Raw genomic sequence first — 23,382 nt, 5'->3', positions numbered from 1 at the left:
ATACCCCTGAAACATCTAAAACACTTAAAATATACGCTTGCAACATGCGCTTTCCAGCGCAATATCACCTTGCTGCTTGGACGAATGGAGGCTCATCGTTGTGGAGACGCCGGTGCGGAGGTCGATGGCAGCACATGGAGCTCACCGGTGCCGCAGCAGAGGCAGCGTCGCCGGTGCCCCGGCGAAGGCACTGCACTGCCATCTCAATTTTAATTTAGTTCAAACAACTTGTAGTTTGAAACTGAGAGAGTATATTTTAATTTAGTTCATTTTTCAAACATCATTATCTATTCATACGGATCAAGTCAAATATCCACGTTCGAACCGTATTAGTTTTATTTTGGATGACAACTTTTTTACAAAAAATGAACTCACTCATATTTTTTATGACTAATAAAGCAAATTATGGTGCTTTTAATCTTTGTCAAATACAAAATCAGGTCCTCCACAAATAAGGAAAAAAAATTGGGTGAGCGACGGGTCCATTAAACCACCCATGCGCCCCTAGGCTGGATCATTGACACGTGGCGAAGATAACAAATCAAGCGCTCAACATGGTGCTGCGCTTGGAGCCGATGACCGAGCCTGCAGGTCGCTACGCGAGGAGCCGAGACATCCGGGGGAGGAGCCGACGCACGTTGATTAGTTTTCCTCGCCACGCGTCAGTGATCCAACGTATGGGCGCACCGGTGGTTCAGTGGGCCCGTCGCCCACACAATTTTTTTTCACAAATAACCGGGCTACCTGTCATGTATTCATCGGCATTAATGTTCACCATAAAAAGGGTAAGAAAAAGAAAATAGAGCAAGATCCTAAATTTTTGGATCGACCACAGGATGCCAACAAATCTGAACCCAGAACTCCATCTCCATGGCCACCGCTTAAATCTGAGCCTGAGGCGGCTCGCGTCCAACACCCTTGCTGACAGGTAATATATATTTTTAATATACAATAGTTAGAGAGTAATATTTAGTCAAAAATAATGCAGTAAATGTTGATAATACAATATTTGCCGTCATATGGAACACGTGTTTTTATCACTAATAAATATATATAGCAAGAAAATATATTTCTCACAATTAACTTGTATACAGTGACAAAAGAATATTTGCCACAACATTTTCTCACTAATTGTGTACCATGTGGCGATGCAAAATTTTGTCACTGATAAATGTAATAATAGTGGGGTAAATTGTTTAGCCACGATTAATATGGTAAATAGTGGCAAAATATAATTTTGCCACAACAGTTTCACACTAATCTTGAACCATGTGGCAATATAATATTTGATCACTCATAAATGGCAATAGCTGTGAGGAAAAAATATTTAGTCACAACTAACCTATTTATTAGTGGCAAATTAATGTTTCGCCACTAAATTAGCCTCTGAAGGTGCATCCTGTGGTGATATAGTAGTTTGACACTAATAATAGACACAGTAGTGGTGAAAATTAGTTTGGTCACTAATAATATGGCAATTAGTGACAAAACAAAATTTCGCCACCACATTTTACCAGTGATACTCAGCCTCCCTGTAGTGAGAGGGAAAAGAAGTGAGTACCGATTCATGCAAGTGAGAGAGAAACCTGCAAATGAGAAAGAAGACGATAGTTAGATCACTACCAAAATAGTGAAATTCTCCTAGTATTTTTAAGTACTAATAAAATAGTACCTGTTGGATAAAAAATTACACAAGCATCAAAGTTTAAACACAAGACAAAGTTATATTCATTTCATGAACATACTGTAAATGTCAGAGGGGGTATTTATAGGGGTCCTAGTCTTCGTACTTTACATAGAATGACAATTTTACCCCCAATTCAAATGGTTACCGTCCTTTTCAACTACAAGGGCGAAGTAGGTTTTTTCCTCTCTAGCCTTCATTCTTTAACTTTTGTACATCAACTTCATCGATGTCTTCGTCTTCCAGACTTAGTCGATTTCCGCTTTGATTTTCTTCTTCTCTTAGAATGTTAGGCGAAGTCAAACTCTTGTCTTCGACTAATTCTTGCTTTCTTCTTTTCACCAGCGAAGACGAAATCTTTCTTACGAAGTCAAATTTTCACCTTCGCTTCGTTACTTCTTCCTACAAGTAAATTTTGTTATAGAAATCATAATTTCAACTTCAAAGTTTTAGGGGCTGAGTTTTCTTGGCGAAGTTAAATCCCCAACAGTACCACTAGCCATAGCACATAAGAATTCTTACTATGAGGCATTTGGTAGGGAAAGTTATACTAAATTTTGAATGCTAAAACACTAGAAAAAATCCACATCACTCAGAGAAGTCTAAAATTTTGGTTGTGGATCTTGGATCCAAATGCATGGACATGAGTTAAGAACAGGCATGACTAAGGTGTTCGTGAATAAAAATGAAGCACTTTGGCATTTCAGTGTCCTGTTTAATGAGAGAGAGAGAGAGAGAGAGAGAGAGAGAGAGAAGAAACATTGTTCAAGAAAATGTTGTCTGACACTGATAATGGTTGTGAGATTCATGAACTTGTGTGAGAGCTGGTTGTTCACTACCACAAAAAAACAATTTTCAGAAGCAGATGAAATTGATCTTTAGCCAGTGGATGCACCAACCTGTGCTATTCATGTGTCTCTAGAAATTGATTTCTAAGTGCAAGAAAACGTAAACCCTAGCAAGGGTCTTGATTTGGTGGTTGAGTGACGATGTAAGAAATATGACTAACAATGTTTGCAAGCAAGCCTAAGCATGCCAAAGTAGGACCCTTCGCTGCCCCTTATATCGGTACTGCGTGACACAGAGCCACAACCATGATCGGTCAGGGCGCCACTTATCACAGCGCGAGGTGGAGCGTGTGCTTCTCTTGACTCGGCCAGAGCAACGGTCTGGGCACTGGCCCATTCTAGTTTCTGTGCCTGAGATAATTTTTTCAACACAAATGAGCAATACACTTACACAAGATTTTTTTTCACAGTATTTGTATGTGTTTTGTTAGATTTGCGCAGACAGGTCCTGTGGTACCTACCGTCTAAATCTTTAAGTAACATGAATTGTAGAAATCCATGAGAGCTCCAAGAGATGCGTGAGGAGAATCCCTGAGACCCTGACAGCAAGAATGAGGCCACCAACCTTGAGGGCTTTCATGAGCAAACTAGGGAGGCGAATGACTGCCTATTCGGCCTCTTAATAAAAATAAGAAAATTGAGACAAAAGCTATTGTGTCAGCTTCAGCTCCTCAGAGAAACAGATATTACATAGCTAGTGATACAGAGAGCTGCTTCAACAGTGAGCCTATATAACCAATCTATTGTACAATTGCATTTACAGTTTAAGCAATCATGACAAATGCTAGAAAGGAAAACATGCCCACAGTTTGCAGTCCCAAGACCATGCCAAAACTGCATCATTTCCAATGTTTTCCAATGTGTTTAGATGCACTGGCATTTGGCAATGTTCAAGGAAAAATACGAGGCAGATACTATTATGTTAACGAGAGCAACTGGAAATGCAAGAGGTGGTTCAGTACCGTCCAGGGTAGGTAAGGAGCATTGACACAAAGTTAAGCTTTCCAATCAGGTGAGAGATCTGCCTGCCCATTCGCGCTCTCTCCGTTTAAGCTTTGCTTGTGTCTTGTTGAATTTTTCTTTTCCTTTCTCCAGAAGCGGGTCTACCACTACATAGTCATCTGGATCATCTTTCCTTGCCATTCCATCCTGTGAAGACCAAGTTTAATGTCATTCCTAATCTTTACATGATGCATCTATTTCCCTCGTGTGATAAAGGGCAAGAAAGGCTAGCAATCAACCTTGGAAGAACTGGGTAAGAAAGACAATCGGTTTGTGTGCCACCCTTTGTAGTCATCCTCCTCTTCATCTTCCTTTTCCACCTTATCAGTAGAAGGATTCTTTTCTTTGACATGATTGGTAGCAAGATTCTTACTGAGGAAAGAAGACTTGAACTTCTGTAACTTCGCTAGAGTCTAACACCAAAAAAAAACGTGTAAGAAGCATTGGACACCCAATTTGAGCAACACAAAAGCTAAAGAGATCAATTCAATGCCATGACATAAATCTGCATGACCTATCTTGGCATGAGAACTGTGGAAATTATTATATTATTTTTTTTAAAAATCATTTACCTCATCTTCGCGGCCTTGGAGTCGACGTTTTTTCTGTTTTTGCAAATGTCTCTCTTGCTCAGCTGGATTTAGTAGCTGCAAATTAGCATCTGCTTTGGACATCCTCTGAGCACTCGCTTCTGAGCCAGCACCTTTTTTCTTCAAGGATAGTTTTTTAGCCTTTTGTAGCTCATGCTCCTGATCATCGTCCTCATCATTGTCCCTCCTATAAACCAACAATGAGGAATCACTTTAGAAAAAGCTGTTACACAAATATCCATAGAATACATGTCTAAAGTTTACATCATTTCAAACATGCAAAGACGCAGGAACTCTTCTTCCATTCTCACCAGGATAAGATATATTTAACATTTGCTATTCAATACACGGTAACCCTGCTTTTGACAAGCAATATGTTTATACAGTGCAAAGAAATAGAATCACTTTTCACCACGACAAGATAATGAAGAATAAACAAACTGTTTCTTCTTTTTAAAATAAGAATAAGAAATAAATGCAAGATGAAAAAGAAAGTATAAAAACCATGAGCAAGTACATAAATTTTTGCATAATAATTGTATATATAGCTATATACTGGTAACAGTCTTACCAGACAGATTTTTAGAAACCAATCACTTAACCTTGGATTGTAAAGAAATCAAGACTTTTCAGTTAAGGGTCATATAGAAAAAAAAAAACAAAATGCTGCAGGGTATTCACCAGATCCAGGTAACTAATTGATCAGCGCTATATAATGGCTACTTATAAGTTTGAAATGAATGTGTTTCTATCATTACCTATTTTGTGTGTGTGTGTTGGGGGTGGGAGAGGGGGAGCATGATAATATGGGGAGAATGTATGTTCCAAAGAGGACAAGCATACCTATGTTGGATATTGGACCTGCGGTCTGATAGTTCCTTATCCTTATGATGTGGTTTATCTGTTCCAAAGAGGGCAGTAGCTTTTTAATCAAGATCCATGAGTAAAAAAGGATTGCATCTGATTTTCTAATTTCAGGACAACCACGATTCTAATAGAAACTTGAAACTTAAACAAAATATGCTACCTGCTTTAGAGGTTTCACGAGGGACATCACCAAGCTCTCTACGTTTTTTAAGGATTTGTGAGCGCATCCTGTTGTCAAAATCCTCTTCATTCTCATCTTCAGGATAATCATCAGACACTAGAGCATGCTCTTGCTCTCTTGATTCAACTTTCTTTGAGATCAAAGCATCCCTGACAGTTTGAACAGTATCCTTTTTCTTCTCCTCTTGCTCCTTGGACTGTAAAATGGGAATAAGCACAATGCTATTTAGATTTGGCAGAGAAACAAGTTACAGAAGCAGGTAACACTATAATTGCAAAACCTGACCAGAGAAAAAGATGCAGATTGCACCCTAAACTAACTAAAAGGATGCCTGCCCACAAGAAAGACATTCAGCAAACAGGACTTAAGTACCAAAACAGCGTAATATAGTAACCACACTGATGTAGCAGAGACTGCACAGTTCTAGATAGCCTAGCTGCCACCAGGATAAGGTTGTCCTGTTATTTTCAACATGGTATATTCACTAGCTAAATATTTGTTGTTCACGTGTTGAACATTTTTTATCACAAGTGACAAAAAAATACCAGCTGACTAGAGTAAAAGATACATATAAAATCCTAAACCAACCAAATACTAGAGGCCTTAAATTTAATGAGCAGAGCAAAGATGACTTATAAAAACAAACAGAAAAAAAAGGCAAGATGGTTTGTGTACTGATGTGGCAGAGACAGCACCATTCTAGATAGCATAGTTGCCAACTGGATAGGGTATTGTCTTCTTGTTTTCAGCATGGCATGTTCACCAGCAAAAGTTTGCTTAATAGGTAATATGATGCTGACCATTTTTTCCATCACAAGTGACAAAACTCACCAACTGTACATCCTCTGGTTCCCCTTTAAGAAAGCGGGGATCATCCAACACATCATGAATACTTTTTATTTTGGCCTGAACAGAGGTAGCTGCCTCATTCTCCTCCTCTTCTACTTCATCACCAAAAGAGAGGACGTTAAGTTGCCTGAAAGATTAACAGTTTGGGTCAAAACTAATCCAACAGGCATTGCATGGTCATCCTAAGAACAGTGTGGAGGAAACTACTTACTTAACTGCTTTCTTCTTAGGTTTCACCTCAGCATCAGCCTTGGCAACAGACTCGACCTTCTTAAGTTGCCTTGGAACAATATCCTCAAATGGGTCCCAGAGAACCTACGGAAACAGAAAAAGGAACCAGAAGGGTAAATTGGTTCGGATTGACAAATGATGGAGAAACTATAAGGTAGGTTATATATCGCCCAAACAAAATATGGGTAACTACCATAATTTGAAATAAATACAAAATATGACAGTTGAGAATAGACACCTCGACTGAAAGAATTTTCTGCGGGTACACAGGTCGATCATCCTTATCAGTCTCCACGTCAGCCAAGGAAAGAAGGTTGAAAATAGAATCACCAGTAACCTGCAGGCAATATGTAGTCAACCATGATAACTCCAAAGGAACACCACATTTTACCAAGACATGCACTGCAAGAAGCTCTTGAGTCTCGAGCTAAGACACAATACCTTACCAAAGATGGTGTTCTTCTTATCAAGCCAATCACAACGGTCAAGGGTGATAAAGAACTGGCTTCCGTTAGAATGAGGTGTGCCAGCATTGGCACAAGCCACTAAACCCCTGTGGTTAAACTTCAGCCGCGAGTGGAACTCATCCGCAAATGGTGCCCCATAGATGCTCTCGCCCCCTGCAGGAGCAAAACCAGAAGGATGTCATCAGCCCCAAATCGAAGCACCTCACCCCCACCTCCCCTGACACCCACAACAAAAGGCCACAACCTTATTTACCAAAACAATCAGGTAATGTTACCCAGGCACAGATACATCAAATTCGAGATATCAGTAATCCGATCGAAAACTATGAATCAATTCAGTAGACATCAACATCACGATGTGGAATCAGAAACCCTAGATAGGTACAGGTAGGTGAGGGGGACGGTCGGTTGGGTTCGTACCAGTGCCGCAGCCGGTGGGGTCGCCGCCCTGAACGAGGAAGTCCTTGATGACGCGGTGGAAGAGGGTGCCGTCGTAGTAGCCCTCGAGGCAGAGCTGCACGAAGTTGCGCGCCGCCTTGGGGGCCTCCTTAGGCCACAGCTCGATGTCGAGCGGGCCAGCCGTCGTCTGCACCACCACCTTCCCCTTCGTCGGGGGCTCAAGCACGTACACCGACGACATCCTGCCTGCCTCCTGTCGCCGCCGCCGCCGCCTCGACGCTCTACCTCGCGAGCGTGCTCCCTCCCCCTACTCCCCGTTGGTACGGCCTAGGCGTCGGTCGGGCGGGCGGGGCGGGCCGGTTCGTCCGGTTCGTGGTTGGGTGATTGGGTCAGAGGCTCATCGGGTCCACGCTTTCTGTTTGCGAATACGGACTATGTCGATTCTTTTATCGATGGATAATGAAAGAATGTATAGGTTTTTTTTTTGTATCAATTGATTGATTTGTCATTATGAAAAACTAGCCATTGTTGTCCGCGCTTCGCTACGGGTGATGTGCTTAGTATAGAAAAAAATTTGAAAAATATGGCTCATATGTCTAATATGTTTTTTCATCGTGTTACTATGAAAGGTTGTCTATTTGGTACATTAAATGAGAAAAATATGGGAAGAAAAGGTAACATGGATTTTTTCATTACAACGTTGTAAACCAACATAGAGGTTGGTTGTTATTACATGGTGTCTATTCTAGGCCAGCAAATCAATGACATGTTAGTGAAAAGAAGTATTTGATAGAGTTGGGCTCAGGCAACTAACACTCTTAGATTCAAAGTACAACATTGGCTAGGATTATATTATAGGTGGAAAGAGCAAAAACTACAACACAAGTACGTCTCCTAATGCGAGGGTTTACAAAAAAGTGAATTAGGATCTACTCCCCTTAGGCGAAACTACAACATATTTCGTAAATTTAAAATTACACCAAAGATTACACGACGTCGAACACTAAGTTACACCGAAATTTAAAGTTACATGGTTAAAAGCAACCTAGTACAATCAAGGCTTACTCTAGAAGTCGGAATAGACGAGGACAATGGAGAAACAACAAGATAATAATTATCCAAAACATGGCGTATGACCAACAGATCTAGAAACAGGAGACTGAGAAGTCAAACATCATAAACCTTAAGACCAAACTAACCAACAGTAGACTTGAACTTTTTCGAAAACCAGATCCCTTCTCAGATTACACCATCACCTCTGTGAGACAAATCTAGCTTCACAATGACGACTGGATCTTGTAGCTCTACTTCGGATTCGAGAGAGATAGGGATGAAGAAGAAGACCAAGGACCAAGGGCATCTTATAGTGGCGAACGGAGATGGAGCGCAGCGCACCGGAAGTGGAGACGACATGGATGGGATACACTGTCGGTTCACGTCGTGGGGATAAAGTCAGCCATGACGCTCTCCCTGTGTAAGCGAGTGGAGGAGGAGAATAAAGGAGAGGAGAGAGGGTTCGCTCGACGAGGAAGACGTGCGGGCGGCCGTGTCTCCAAAAGAAGAAAGAAGGGAGGGGGTCCGGTACGAGGACGAGGGGGCCATCAAGAGCGGACCAGAGGCCGAGAAAAGGAGAAGCGCACAGTGCACGAGAACGATGAGTGCGGCACGATGTCGCGGCCATGCGAGGACATGGTGCTAATGGGCCCGACACCGACGGCGTCCGTGGGGCACGCAGTGATAGCGACCCGGCGTGCATAGCGTGGTCGAGCTGGCCATAGTGCTTGGGACTTGACATCCACTCAGACTTTTCTAAGCACTCCCTACTACCCAAGGCTAATTTTTCTTAGGTGTTCTTCTTTTGTTCCCTTCCTTGTCCACAATATGTGCCAACCTTTGTATGAAGTGAGATCGCAACATTCATGCTTTCTCCGAAACCACCTCCTCTTGTTTACTTTGAGAGAACACTATTTCATCAACCCGTTGTGGATGTTCCGTTCAAACACCTGAATATTTGTATCAAAAGTGGTATGGCGGTATAATTTGGTAAAGGTACTTGGTCAACAACCTTGATACTAGTGCATGTCGAGCAGCATCACCATTTGGCAGCTGTTCCACAGGGGCCCTCAGTTTCGTCGTGGCTTCATAAGCTATTAACTAGGCAACTACTACCAACTTACACGCAATGAAGACGGTGGGGTCATAGACCACAGAATCAAAAGAGTATTGCAAGGGAAGATTGAAACAACAAGGGTTCCTTTCGCAACAAGGGACACGGACTTCAAATCCAACAACGGATTTGGTTTAAAGAGATTTAAGTGTTCTATTGGGACATCCACAATTAGTCGATACAGTGTCCTATGTTATCCAATCACGGCTGGTCTGCTGGCATCCGAATGGTAATTTCTCTTGTAACCCACTTAACATCGACCTCAAAAAATGTAAGCACATCTAACGAGACTTAAGGTAGATGGACGCAATAACACAGCGAAATAAATAAAATGCATATTCTGAACGTCCTTGTGCTGGTACAACATACATGTACTTACTCTCCCATTCTCGATACATCGTTCACTTTTCCTAAGATCTGACTACCTCAACAATTACGGTCGAAATACAATAGAAAGATTACAATATCGGTGGACAGCGATGAAAGACACTACTAACTACGGGTACATCATCCCAAGGCAACTAATCTACTTTGGACCACGCATCTTTATTCTCGGGCTCGGTGGATTCTTCTATCGCCCTGGCTATGGATCTACCTCCTCTCTTGACAATGGCTGAGTGAGAGGAATCAAGGGTTCTACTTCTGACACTTCCGATGGTGGAGGTGCTGGTGGTACTACAACACTGGTTCTTCTTCTTTCTAGCGGGTGGGCAGGGATCCCCTCCACGATCAAGGGATCCTACCATTTAGCAGCCAGCATCCTCCTCTTGGCCCTGGTGATAAGGTAGGCCTCTCCCAACTGATAGGTATGTCGATCTTCAGCCTCTTTTAGAGCTTCCGACATGGCAGTCTCCCGACTCTCAGTGTCTGTCGCACTGGCATGCGCTTCAGCAAGCCAAACCTGGAGCATCCTAGAGAAGATCTCGGCTTCCTCAGCTCGCCGAAGGCACTTCCTCAACTCCGAGGCTTGCCGGTCATACTGCTCATCCAGAGCAAGCAGGTACGTGGTCAAGTGCACCGTGGTAGGACTATCTTCTTGCGCATCCCGTCCTTGCAAAACCTCCATGCGAGCCCTCCATGCCCGTCGATTCTTTTCCAAAGGTGGAAAGAACCTCATGGGGGTACGGGCAATGGGCTCTTCATAGATCTGACAAAGATAACACAATGATTTGCGGGCCACAACCTGGTAGGTGTCGACGAAGCGAAACCCGGTTGCGACCACATTCTAGCCTTCAGTGATGTCAGGTAACTCTTCACTCTTCCTAATGTAGACGGTAACTTCACACCGCTCAGTGCCATGCTTTTCATACTCACAACCCTTATACTCGAGACAATCTTTGACTCCGAGCTTTTGCAGGGTGGCATACAGGATCTTCGGAAAACCCTCAGTGTCCAGGAAGTAACTACTAACCCAGGCTCATGCCATCACTGGCGATGGTTGTAAGGAAGGACTGAGCGAAAAGCTGGCTCAAAAGGAAAAGCTAGGCGAGCTAAAGTGCACCGAGTGGTGGTACCAACGGCTAAGCCAGACCCTGCTTATAAAGGCAGAGCGGTCGGTGGTCCTGGCGTGGTCGACCAAGGTTTCAGAACGAGATCACTATAAATAAATTGACCGAATTTTTTGTGCGTTCGAGGCGAGCGATGTTCGAGGCCATTAATGACTAATACGACTGTAGGACAAGGTTTCGACAAGAGCGTAGAAAAGAGTACGAGGAGACGCAGGTCATGGCAGGCATGAACCACAGGCGACACGAAGCACAAAGTCATAGTTTAGCATTAACTCTAGAACAGGAACAAGTCAGTCGTGCATCATACGACACACATGACACCTATGGATGGAGTATCTGCAAGCAATATGTGCAATACAATGCACAAACATGATCTATCAAAATACTATCGAACAACTTTTATTTACCAAAACAAAAGTTGCATTTTCATCTATTAAACTTGCGCTCTAAATTTTATTCAAGTACTAAGTACAAGTTATATTTTATTTTGTTTATAAAAATTGCTTCTGTGCCAATGTTTAGAACTACTTATTCTACTCTTCGCGTTAGGTTTTTTTTCATTAACACATATAGGCATTTACGTAACTAACTCACTATATTAATAGATCTATCTCTCAAGTCATAATCTCAGCGCTTAGTGAGCTCATAACACCAGAGGTGTTACACCTTCACTCCTAACGCAAGGGTACTTCTGTTATTTATTTGACATATTACATTAGCTTTGTTATAAGTCAAATATTATGATCCTTTACCATCATTAAATATTTTTTTGTTTCACAATTTATGAATTATATATTATAAAATCATTTCTCATAGTAAATTTAAAAATATATTGCCTCTGCTGTATAATAATAAAATTAATTTCTAGAGTCATCAAATAAATAGTGGCATGAATCTATATAATTTGGATGGAGATTAATGGTTTAAAATATACAAATGTTTGACTAACAAAGCTAGGGGTGCATATACATGCAGCTACGATTAGGTACTCTCGACCATATCCAATATCTTTAGAAAAAATTTAGCACGTATACACATATATGGTATTTTAGAGAAAAATTCTTTTTTATCTTAAAAAGACTCTAGATGTAAGATTCTACACTAGTGCCATTGTACTCATCAAAATAGCCCAAAACCACCTGAATTGTAACTGCTCCTGTAGATTGCTTCTTAAATCTGAACTCCTTTCGTGCTGCCATTGCTCGCAATGCAGTTTGCACTACAAGAACAGAAGCATAGTGGAGCTTGTAGGATCTTCTTGCCTGATGCCTACGTTGGTTTTTCTGAACTTTGATGGCAGTTGCTTCCCTTCTCTGGGTTGTCCTCTGGAGCATTAGTAGTAACATCCAAATTGTTGTTGTAGATCTCGTATAACCTACAAAGCCAAGCTGGAACTAAAGCCCCTCTAATATGGGAATAAATATACTCATTAATGCATGTCTTACTTCTTTTCCAGTCCTGCGCTCAGCATTGCTTAGGGTATCATGGGACTGCCAGAGGCCACCAAGGTGCAGATGCAAGTATGGTAGACGTATTAATGACGACCAACCTCAACCACCGACCACCTTGGTAGCAACGTGCACACAACCCAATCCGTCTTCTATATGCATGGATGCATGTGTAAGTACAAATGTTCCTGTATGGTGGGTGAATTGTTTTTATCTAATGGTAAGGAGGAGAGGCATTAAATGTGCCCACCTATCCGACTTGTTTTTTATCTGATGGTAGCATGGATGTGAGGCATTAAATGTGTTCACCTGCTTTTGACGCACTCTGCGTAGGTGAAGATATCCAGTGCTTTTAAATTTATTGAGTGAATTTCTAGATAGCTTAGGAAGGCACCCTGGCATGCATGGAAATTTACTGCCTAGTATCTATTGATAGTAAATTCATTAATGTAAAGGGAAAAGGCACATGTGATGTAAATTCCTCCTGTCATAGTAACTTTTTTATGTAAAGGACACGTGAAAGCACAGTGATGTAAAGCCCCCTACCGTACTAACTTTTTGCATGCAAAGTACACCTACAGTTTATATTGTCCTTGCATATATGGTCATTCAATTTTTCATCTACTTCATTGAATGTGTCCACTTACTTCATCTATTCACTGTCGAATGCATGGAGGAAGGCTGGTTGTGACGCGCTTTATCTGAGTCATAAAATTTCTATCTAACGTGCCAACTAAATAGAACATACGTGGACACCTTGGGAGGTCGCCTAGATGGCATGCCTTCGTATCTCTAATTTTCTACTTTGATAACCTTCCTCCTTTTTAATTTTGCGTATCATGTGAGTTCATTATTTTAATTTTTTGTGGGTGGGTCCATCATTTTGACTTTTTGTGGTGCCACTCTGGTTGTCCTCTCTTTGAGCTGCGATTCATTCATATTCATAACTGCAATTGCATACACTTCCTAGATTAAACTGGTTTCCAGCTAGTAGCGGCAAGGATAATTTAGCGCTAAATGTGGATTACCTTAGCATCAGGTTTTTTAAGGCTAAATCCAGCTATAGCAGTGCATGTATCTGGCTATTTCAAACATTAGATGGGACTCCGTCTTCTGTGTGGTGTGATGACTTTTACGCAGTCTTTTTCCAAATAATTCACGTGTCAACAACCAGCATCACTAGTCTGTCACGACTTAGGACTATTATTCCTGCCTCTTGAGCCACACCAATAGCCCTCCTTTCATCTTCATCATCGTCATCATCTCGTACGCCAGCGGCGCCTCCATGCTAGCCACCGGTGCCACCACGTCGACCCTAAACTCCAGAGTACGACCGCGGTGACCATCTTCATCTGCACGTACACCATCTCCTTGCCGAGGCACAACCGTGGCCTAGCATGGAAAATCGGGTACCGTGCGGCGTCGACCGGCACGAACTCATTGCGCTCGCCGAGCCACCGCTCTGGCACAAACTCCAAGCAGTCCTCGCCCCACAACTTCTCCATCTGGCCCATCGCGTACGCCGAGTAGTTGGTGTACCAGCCCGCTCGTAGCGCCGCGTCGCTCGGCAGCACATCGTCATGAACCATGACCTGGCCATTGAACAGCATCGTCGTGCACAGCCGCATCGCCTCAGTGATGGCGGCATGCAGGTAGTGCATCCCCTTCACCTCACCATCATCATCGCATGATAATGACATGGCCTCCTTGTGCGCGTGCTGCTCGCACCGCGGGTTCATGGCGAGCAGCCAGAAGAACCAGGTCAGCGCCGACGATGTCGTGTCCTTCTCGACGAACACGAAGGTGATGACCACATCCTGCAAGAACCAAAGCTTGGCCGCTGGCATGGGGAACATGGCGCCAAGCACGCTGCCACCACTGCCTTTGTCATTGTCCATGGCCACCATGAACTATGATAGTAGGTCCGTGCTCCCATCATCGACGCCGTTCCTGTGACATGCCACCGCCTTTGATTTGACGACAGACATGGCGTAGGCGTTGATGACATGGATGGCCTCCTAGAGCTGATGTGACTTGCCAACGTCGAGGAGCTTGGTGAGCCACCGCACGAACGTGGCCAGCGTGAGCACGAGCCAGAAGGAGATCGCGGCGGCCGTGTCAAACGCCATGAAGAGCACCTGCTGCGTCATGGGGTCATCGTTGCCTCCGTCCATGCTCTCTACGCTGAACGTGACATGGCAGATGGCGTGGAACCCGAACTGGCACAACGTGTCCTGCAGATTGACGGCCCCACCGTCCCTCACGGTGGCATCATCCAGGAGCAACAGGAAGGGGTGGCATAGGTGCACGTCGAGGATGCTGTCAGTGAACCAACGGAGCGAGCAGGACAAGAAGGTGTGCGACACCAGCTTCCACTGGGGGGTGCGGGAAGTGGGTCATCATTGTTGCTGGCCGCTTGGTTGGAGGAAGCCCACGACGCTGGAGATGGAGGAGGAAGACAATGGGCAAGAGAAAGATGAGCACATTGGCAAGGTGGATGGCTTCCATTGTTGTTGCATGGAGGTCGCATTCGTCTAGAATAGCTGCTCGCCGCATGCCGCAGCAGCAACGCCGTGTCCGCCTCCGTGTGGGAGCCCGCCACTGCTGAGGCCATGATGCCAGGACGCCACGCCACCACGCCATGCACTCGGGCCATGCCACCACGCCACCTCCGCGTGGGGCCCACCCTAGGAGTGTACGCACGCCAGTGGCGTGAGCGAGGCCTCGTTGACGCTAGGGGCCTCCTGTGCTGGTGGCTGCTGCGCTGGACCCGACTGCCCACGCCAGAGCTCCTATGCCACTGCTGAGAGTGAGCGAGAGTGAGGGAGGGAGTAGAGCAGCAAGCAGCTGCTGCCGCCTGCCATTTACACGAGAGAGAGAGAGAAAGAGGATAAGTGTGAAGTCCGCCAAATAGTGTGCAGGCTCCCAGTTCATTGAATACATGCCGAGAATTCATTGAATGGATGGTGTCGACCACCCGCGCTTTCCTATGCCCTAGCACGCCCGCATGCGTGCCGACCACCATACTAATTAGGCATTAGCCATGCATGCCGAGAATCCATCGTCCCCTGCTACATGCCACCATCCATTTGTGTGCCGGGTACGATCACCAAGGAACCCATACTTCATTGAAGGCGTACGGAGGAAGGCCGGTTGTGACACGCTTCATCTAAGTCATGGAATTTCGATCTAACGCACCAACCAAAGAGAATGTACATGGACACTCTGGGAGGCCACTGATTCAGCGCACCATATATCTTTAATTCTTGCTTGTTCATTCATATCAAATTCCATAACAAAATACTAAAGGATCTTAAACCCACTTTTCTATACACCACAAAGCTATAAACCCGAATGCTCTTTGTTGATGTTTTGAATAAACACTAACTAGTAAATTTATATTTGTTGTGCATTATGCTCGGATGTTGTACTAAAGGGCACAAGGTTTATACTAGTTTGAGCAGAATGTCCCTACGTCTAGTTTGCTGCTACTCATGTTATTAGCACTGAAAAAGGTTCGTAGTAGGGGATACAAATGGTAGAGAGAGATAGGTCCTAAGTCTCTGATGGAATGGTTGAAAGGATGCCAAGAGCTCAGTTGCTGCTTGGCTGTGTGTTATGTGATGTGCTGTGTGTGGAATTGATCTGTCATCTTAGTGGGGTGCCCTGCCCTCACTTTTATAGACCAAGAGGGAGCAGGGATTACAAATTGGAGAAACAGAAAAAAAATCAGAGGTAGAGAAGGTCCTTCGAAGGTGCCGAGTCTTCCTTTTCCCTTGAGCCTGCCCTGCTGACATGGTAGATGATGCTAGGGATAGCATGTTCGTTGATCCTGATAGGGCCATGCTCTGGCTTCGTTCAGCAAGTGGTCACATCCTATCCTACTCCGGTAGATGGTCTAGCAAGCCACGGTGCCAAGCCATGACCCTACGGGGAGTAGATGGGGAAGTGACCATACGTTCATTACTGTAAATGATGTGAGTTCCCTCCTAGATTGTAGTGGTTGTCGTATGCTTATGTCAGGATCCACGTTCAAGGGCTTATGGTGGCGCCAACAACACTGTAAGACAAAAAGGCGGCACCTACAACACTGTTTAGGCCCTGTCATGCCTGGAAGGGCTTAAAGCGCCTGTCCCATCATATCCAGACGGTACTTTCCCATAGGTGTGCAGGGCATGGTCCTCGGTACCGCGGTTGACTTGAGTGTCATGTCTTGCCCTATGCTCGTCATTACGAAGGAGCAGGGCATAGACGTTGGGTGAGGCGGAGCTAGCCCTGGGACGTCGAGCGAGGCGGAGCTAGCCCTCAGCCGTCGGGTAAGGTAGAGCTAGTCCCTAGCCATCAAGTGAGGTGGAGCCAGCCCTTAGACGTCGGACAAGGCGAAGCTAGTCCCTAGCCATCGGGTGAGGCAGAGCTAGCCCTCAGAGGTCGGGCAAGGTGGAGTGTGTCCCCAGATGTCGGGCGAGGCAGAGTTTGGCCCTCGAGGGTCGGGCGAGGCAGAGCCAACCCTTTAGGGCCAGGCGAGGTGCAGCCAATCTTCGGTCGTATAGGCAAGAAGTGTAGTTGCGATCTTGCCTGTTTAGAAGCATCAAATAGTTTGATGGTTATTAGCTTCTCCTCTTTGGGCACCCTAGTATTCAGTCCCTGATAGTAGCCCTCGAGCCCCCGGGTGATTCGGACAGAATTGTCCGGGGGGTGTTTTGATTCGCTAGAGGGTGCGCGCGAGCGCACCCGACAGGTGTAACCTTCGAGCCCCTAGGTGATTCGGATAGAGTCGCCTAAGGGGTGTTTTGATTTGCCAGAGGGTGCGCATGAGCGTATCCATCGGGTGTAGCCCCCGAGCCCCCGGGTGATTTGGATAGAATCATCCAGGAGGGTAATTCGAACCCTTCGCGGGTATGACTGTGAGATTTGGCGTTTTGATCAACTAGATAGTTTAAAGGGAATCCTGGTATCCCATTCACGGGGATTCATCCAGGGTCAGTACGGTTGAGATTTGATCATGGATCAATACTCCCTTGAGGCTCGTGCGCATGAGTTTTGGCCACTCGCGGGCCCATCCCTTGTTGGGACGACCGTCAAAACTATTGGGCCAGCCCTTGAACTCCTAGGCCCAAGTGGGCCAGAGAAATGCTTTTTGACCCGTATCCCCTCTGTGGGAAAAAGAGTCCTAGTCTGCCCGGGAATGCGAAACGTCTGGCACGACTTTGGTGGGAAAGGATAGGGATCACGAGCGCATATCCCGTGATCTGACGTGGTGGTGTATCATGGTAGGCACAGAGATCTAGGTGGACGGTTACCCTTCTCGTGTTTGTCGCCCCTATAAAACCAAGGGGTTTGCCCCTAGGGTTTCATACTTTGCCTCCTCGCCTTTGCATCTACAACCTTCGCCACCAATCGCCTAAGCCTCCCACATCGCCATCAAGCTCGCATCCAACCACCCCCATCATCTAATGGAGCAGTGGTGTAGATCTGATGTCACCCTCCAATGCCTGGAGGGCCTCGTTTGCCATGGCCTTCTTTACGCGTGGACTACCGCCGAGCACTGGCAGCTGCCCGATAATGAAGACACACTATTGCCGCCCGAAGGCTACGTTGTCTCCCTTGCTCACTTTCATGAGTGGGGATTCGCCACCCTCGCCCACAAGTTCCTTCGGGGGTTGCTGCGTTACTACAAGGTGGAGTTGCAGCACCTCACTCTCAATGGGGCCTAGCACATTGCGGTGTTCATCGCCCTATGTGAGGGATTGTTGGGGATAGTCCCCACTTTGACCTATGGTGGTATCTCTTCACCGTCACCCTCTTGAAGAAGCGAGAGAAGAAGCGAGAGCTGAGAGTGTCGATGGGATGTGCCGGCATCTCGCTCCGCAACAACCGGGTCAATGAGTACCCATCGATGCATCTATCGGCCTCCAACAAGGGGTGGCATTCGCATTGGTTTTACGTCAAGAATGACGTAGCCACCCCCTTGTTGGCGTTCACAGCTCGTCTCATCGAAGAGGTTCCAAATCGTGGAGGATGTGGGGGTCCTGGATAAGGACAAGAAGAAAATCTAGGACCATCTCACTGCCCTCCAAATTCTGAATGAGAGGGGCATGAAGGGGTCGGGGATCATTAGCGCCTACCATACGTGAAGGGTGGCGTGCGCTGATGAGTCACGTGCTTCCCCTGTACCTGATGGTGCCTAGAGCATCGCTTGATGGGATGGCTCTTGCCGATTGAAGCGCTCTCCCCCTCTGAAGTGGCACAGCGAACCAAGGAGGCAATGGAGCCTTCAAAGGATGACACTGGCGTCATTCCTGATTTTGTGTATCTGGTGCCGAGGCACCCCCCCCCCAATGCGGCTGGAACTAGGGTACATCGACTTCGTAAGTTCTTTTTTCCTGTGTCTCCCTTTCAATTGAGCTCCTGACACCCTTGATGCTGATACTAAGATAGCAGGACTAGCCAAAGAGGCTCATCCTTATGGAACGCACGGCTCCGCTGCCAAAGGAACCACTCATGGCGGCAGTGAATCGCACCATGCGCGAGTGGTAGAAGAAGACGAGGAGGTCAGAGGAAAAAGAAGCAGCAGAAATAGCAAGCATGCGAGCAAGGAGAGGAGATAGACAGCAATGACGACGATGAGGACAATGAGGAAGATGATGATGTAGTCCTAGGAAGTGAGGACGCGCTGACATGTACCCACTCGTTAATGCAGGGACCCTTCCCGTTCCACATGGGAGAAAGTACGTCTGTGGGGCTGGCGGAGACGGGCAAAACCGTCGGCCTGCCCCAAGAGATAGTAGGAGTGGCTGGGTCCACCACCGCACCTAGGGTGCTAGTGCAGGGGGGGTGGCCCCTGCCGTCATACCTGAAGAGCCAATAGAGGTGGGTGGATCAGCCACCGCGCCTGAGGTGTCAGTGGAGGGCGGTGGCTCCGCTACCGTGTCCTCATATGTAAGAGAGATGGGACCCTTTGCCCAGGAGTAGGGGGTAGGGCTCAAAATGGTCCCACCTGATGAGGCTGAGTAGAGACTAGGGGGTTCATCCCCCAAACGGCCCCGCCCAACAGCGCTGGTGTAAGCCACCAGATCCTCTGTTTTTCTCTATTTTCGTCGTGAATCATGCTTTTTGTTGTTCTTGTCAGCGTCTTAAGGTGGTGTGGTTCTTTAGCAGTGGTGCCCAAGAAGAGTGTCGCCATTCAGGCGAGATAGGGGGTCGTCGCCCGACATCGCTCCAGTTTTAGGCAGGAGCGGAGCCGATGTTGTGGCCTCATCGGACCCGGTTAGGCATATGGCCTCATTGACTGGTTAGGCATCGCCGTTGGTGGCACCCCATGCCCTCGGTAGGTCAAGTGGACGCCGAGGCTGAAGGCAGGTGCCCTGGGGGTCAGCCGAGCAACTAGTAGTGGAGCTAATTCCTGCTACCCTACATATCGGATCGAGTGGATCACAGAGGCTACTGCTCACGCTTGTGGCGCCAATCTGACTGCCTGGGTGCTCGACGCCTCAAGTCGACGGCCCTGGCATCACACGTGGAGGGTGTTCCATGATCGTGACAAGTGACCCGGTTTTGTAGCACGGACAGCCACAACAGTGCCCGAGGGAGCAAGCAATCCGTGCCACCGGTGGCCCAGGCGACGGCGCTCAAGGTAGGCCAGACGGAGGGGGATACGGCCAGAGGATCCCTAGACATTGTGGCGGTGGTGTAGAGGACCAGCGGGGGTCGCCCTTGGCCCTGACATCGAGGGGCAGCCATTCGCCCACGCGGGGTGAGTCGCTGCTCTAGTGGATGGATCCTCAAGACCATCATTGATTCTCTTCTCGCTGACGATGCTACCAAGAGCATAGAGCAAGAGAGTCTTAATGGAGGGATCTCAGCTATGGTGGATGTCCTAAACCAGGCTAGGGGCGTCCTATGACGTCATTGTTCCTACTGGTCGGGTATTTGCTTAATCTCCTCTCGCTTTCTTCTTTCTTCATGTATTTTTGTGTTTTTAACATTGATTTTTTCAGTCCCTTACCGCTCGTAGCCAAGAGAAATCCAATTCCTCTATGAGCAGAAGGTGGAATGGGACCACCTCACCTAGGAGGCCCGGCAGCATGGAGATGTGAGTGCCAAGCTCACTGCCGCACAACAGCAGGTGGGCGAGCTAATTCCCTTAGCTGAGGAGGCGGCCGGTTTTGGCAGCAGGAGGCTGAGACGCATCGGGATGCAGAGGAGGCTCATAGGATGTTCTAGGATTTGTTAGTGAAAGCACAGCAGGACGAGGAGGAAGCCACCAGATTACGAAAGGAGCATGATGATCTACTCCACGGGATGCCGAGGCCATGGTGGAGACGGAGCGGGAGCTCAAGTAAGGAGCGGAGGAGAGGTCCATGGCCCTGCAGCAGAGGGTGAGCCTAAACACTGAGACGATAGCCCGACTGCACAAGGAGCAGACGAGCTGCACTAGACTATGGAGAGACTGCTTGGAGCATGGTGCGGCCCTCGAGGAGCATGACCGGACCTTCTGAGAGTACAATGAGGCGCATCAGAAGGTCAACTCCCTTCGAGCAGATCTTGGAACCATGGTAGCCTAAAGGCTAGAGGCTGAGAGCATTTCTACCGGCTGGCCATGGAGCTGAAGACACGGGGGATCCTTTAGGTGGAGAGCGATGAGGACAATCTCCTATGCGCCGCCATCGGGGTGGTCTTCGATGACCTAGGGGTGGCATGACCGAAGGAACCAGTTCGCTTGCGGCTCTACCATGGACATCACGGCGTAGGTGTGCCAGTTTGAGGAGGATGCTTTCATGTCGGGATCACCCAAGCCTTTGCTGCTGCCCGATCTCATTATGCGGAGAGCAATGACTTAGAGATAATGAGCGTTGGCTTCACGCCTGGCTATGAAGTCTTTGAGCTGGATGAGATCGAGACAAAAGTGACTCCTATTGCGCGGAACCTAGCAAATAGGATCAAAACAGGGTGGTCCCCCAGAGGGGATAGTTAGTCAAATGGGTTTGATTTGACATTATCTTTAATCTATGGACAAGTGTCAGCACTTTTTGTATCTTTCAGACAGATTCATAATTTGTTTCATTCGAACAAATTTGTAATTTTCGTTTGAACTTTCTTTCTTCCCTTTTTGCGTTCGAAAGAAGGTGCTCATGCGATCTGACCCTTCCGTTCGTTAAGACCGTAGGGCCCAAGGTGTATAAGAGGGAATTTTTTATTATGCTGGTGAGCAAAGTTATCATAGTCATCGGGGCATGGGTTTTTTGTAGTCTTACCAGGCACGCTCGGTTATTTGTTCCCACAGACCTTGCCGCTAACCTTAATGTGAGGGAGAGGTCCGACGCAGTGACTGTTTCGAAAAAAGGAGGTGTTTATACCTTTATTAGCCCTCGAGTGATATCCGACCCCTTGCGGTCGCTGGGGCCGGATGTTACTAGAGACCGAAGCGAGGGTAGTGAACTTACCCTTGTATTCACATGAACCCCTTACTTAGGATTTTAGCTATCGTTCTGCGACCATGTGTTCGGTCTCATTGCAAGTCCGACCATCCCCGAGCCCCTGCGCGTGGTGGGGATTCGGTCAAGGGTCATCTCGTTTTGTGACTATCGCCCCTTCCATGGTTTTTGCAACTAGAGGGGTTGAAGCGACGTCACTTGACTCGACGGCTTGAGTGACGCACTTGATGAGCTCGCTAACGGGGATGTTCGAATAGAATCCGGTCCCATCACTCATGACAAGGTTGGCGAAGCCCTTGGGTGGCATTCCGTTGCTTCTTAACCCGCCTTCCAATAGATTCTCCCTCAATGGGGATTCTATGGGCTCAGCTAGAGGCTTGATTGAACTAGAAGGTTGAGATGACTCTATCCATCTCTATGCAGGTTGGGCGAAGGCCACTGAGGCTCATCTACATTTTGTCCCCTAGCTCTTGTTCGACGTGAGGCGGCCTCGGGTCCTTCATGGGTCGGCCTTTGGTCCTCAGTCTCTCAATCTAGGATAGGATGGCTTGAGCCCCTAAGCCCCTTAGGGTCTGATAGGGGTCGGCCATGTCTCACGCATCATCCTATCCTTGGTTTCCACAACCAGAGAGACTGAGCTAACGACACTTGCCTCGACAGCTCAAGTGTCGTGCTCAATGAGCTCGCTAATGGGCATGTTCTTGTGGAATTTGGGTCCGTCATCCATTGACAGGGTCGGCAGAGCCCTCATGTGGCATTCCACTACTTCTTAACCCACCTCTCAACAGATGCCCGAGCTGTTCGATAGGCTCGGTGGTCCATTGGCCTCCCTCGTGGAGATTCTATGGGTTGGGCAAGAGGTTAGAATCGAACGAGAAAGGTCAAGATGTCCCTATCCGCTTCTGAGCGGGGTCAGGAAAGGCCGCTGGGCTCATCTCGGTTTTTGTTCTCCCCTAGCTCTATTTGACATGAGGTAGCCTCGAGCCCTTCGTGGGCTAGCTTTGAACCTCAGTCATTTGCCACTCATATCGAATGAGGCGACTACCGCTTTGTGATGTGACGCCATGCGTTGGAGATGCAGCAATTGCATATGCAAACCTTGAATATATGGAACGAATGTATGATATAATGGGAACAAACCAAGGGTCGGTGATGTTACCCTTGGTGCATGAGTGATCGAAAGTTCTTACTGGACATGTCCATGTAGGGTTCGGGTCCGACGTTTGCGACGGGCCGGTGTAACCTGCCGAGCATCGCAATTTTTTGTTCTGTCTCTTGGCGGCGATTCGAGCCATTCGATTGACTTGGGCGACCTAATAGCTCCTCCTTGAAGGAGATTCTGTGGGCAACCCCTCCAAACCCTTCTCGAGAAGGCAGATGCTAAGCTTGGGATACGGGGAACTGTGAATTCAATTATGCTGGTGAACAAAACACCGTAGCCGCTAGGGGCATAGGGTCTAGCGGTTCATCAGTTTTACTCAAAGTTTTACACCTGCACACCATGCCTCTAGTTTTTTAAACATAAGGAGGGGTCAGGTATAGAGAATGTTCTAAATGGCTATACACTCTAGGCAACCCCCGAGGGATGTGCCATGCCCCCTATCGTCATCTGGGGTCGGGAGGCTCGGTAGTAAAATTAATAAGCACAGTAAGTAAACAAGGGTGCTTATCTTTCAAGTGGGCCATTCGTGGGTGTCCGGTGGGGTG

The 23,382-nt window shown here is 46.9% G+C and overlaps 1 protein-coding gene and 1 pseudogene across 7 annotated transcripts; both read right to left on the bottom strand.

The window, feature by feature from the left end:
• Positions 1–417: 417 nt before the first annotated feature.
• LOC136456168 (peptidyl-prolyl cis-trans isomerase CYP57-like) lies at positions 418–7,504 on the bottom strand. Of its 7 annotated transcripts, none has more exons than XR_010759368.1 (13): positions 7,140–7,504; positions 6,694–6,872; positions 6,491–6,589; positions 6,233–6,336; positions 6,004–6,148; positions 5,152–5,368; positions 4,968–5,025; positions 4,107–4,311; positions 3,774–3,947; positions 3,495–3,681; positions 1,343–1,586; positions 831–921; positions 442–744 (listed from the first exon to the last, which is right to left on the bottom strand). XR_010759368.1 is itself a non-coding variant. In XM_066455953.1 (11 exons), exons 1-10 carry the CDS (start codon positions 7,357–7,359, stop codon positions 3,541–3,543), a joined length of 1,542 nt encoding a protein of 513 aa, XP_066312050.1. In that variant the 5' UTR covers positions 7,360–7,504; the 3' UTR covers positions 418–1,586; positions 3,495–3,540. The 7 variants fall into 7 exon arrangements, 2 of the variants coding, with proteins under 2 accessions (XP_066312050.1, XP_066312051.1); XR_010759367.1 differs by having other exon boundaries at positions 452–921; positions 1,343–1,423; positions 1,515–1,586; XR_010759366.1 differs by having other exon boundaries at positions 441–921.
• A 5,940-nt stretch (positions 7,505–13,444) lies between these two features.
• Positions 13,445–23,382, bottom strand: part of LOC136460722 (cytochrome P450 94A2-like) — a 36,716-nt pseudogene continuing 26,778 nt past the window's right edge.

This window comes from Miscanthus floridulus, chromosome 6 (genome assembly GCF_019320115.1).
Source record: "Miscanthus floridulus cultivar M001 chromosome 6, ASM1932011v1, whole genome shotgun sequence".
Lineage (NCBI taxonomy): Eukaryota > Viridiplantae > Streptophyta > Magnoliopsida > Poales > Poaceae > Miscanthus > Miscanthus floridulus.
This window is presented reverse-complemented; position numbering and strand designations above follow the sequence as displayed.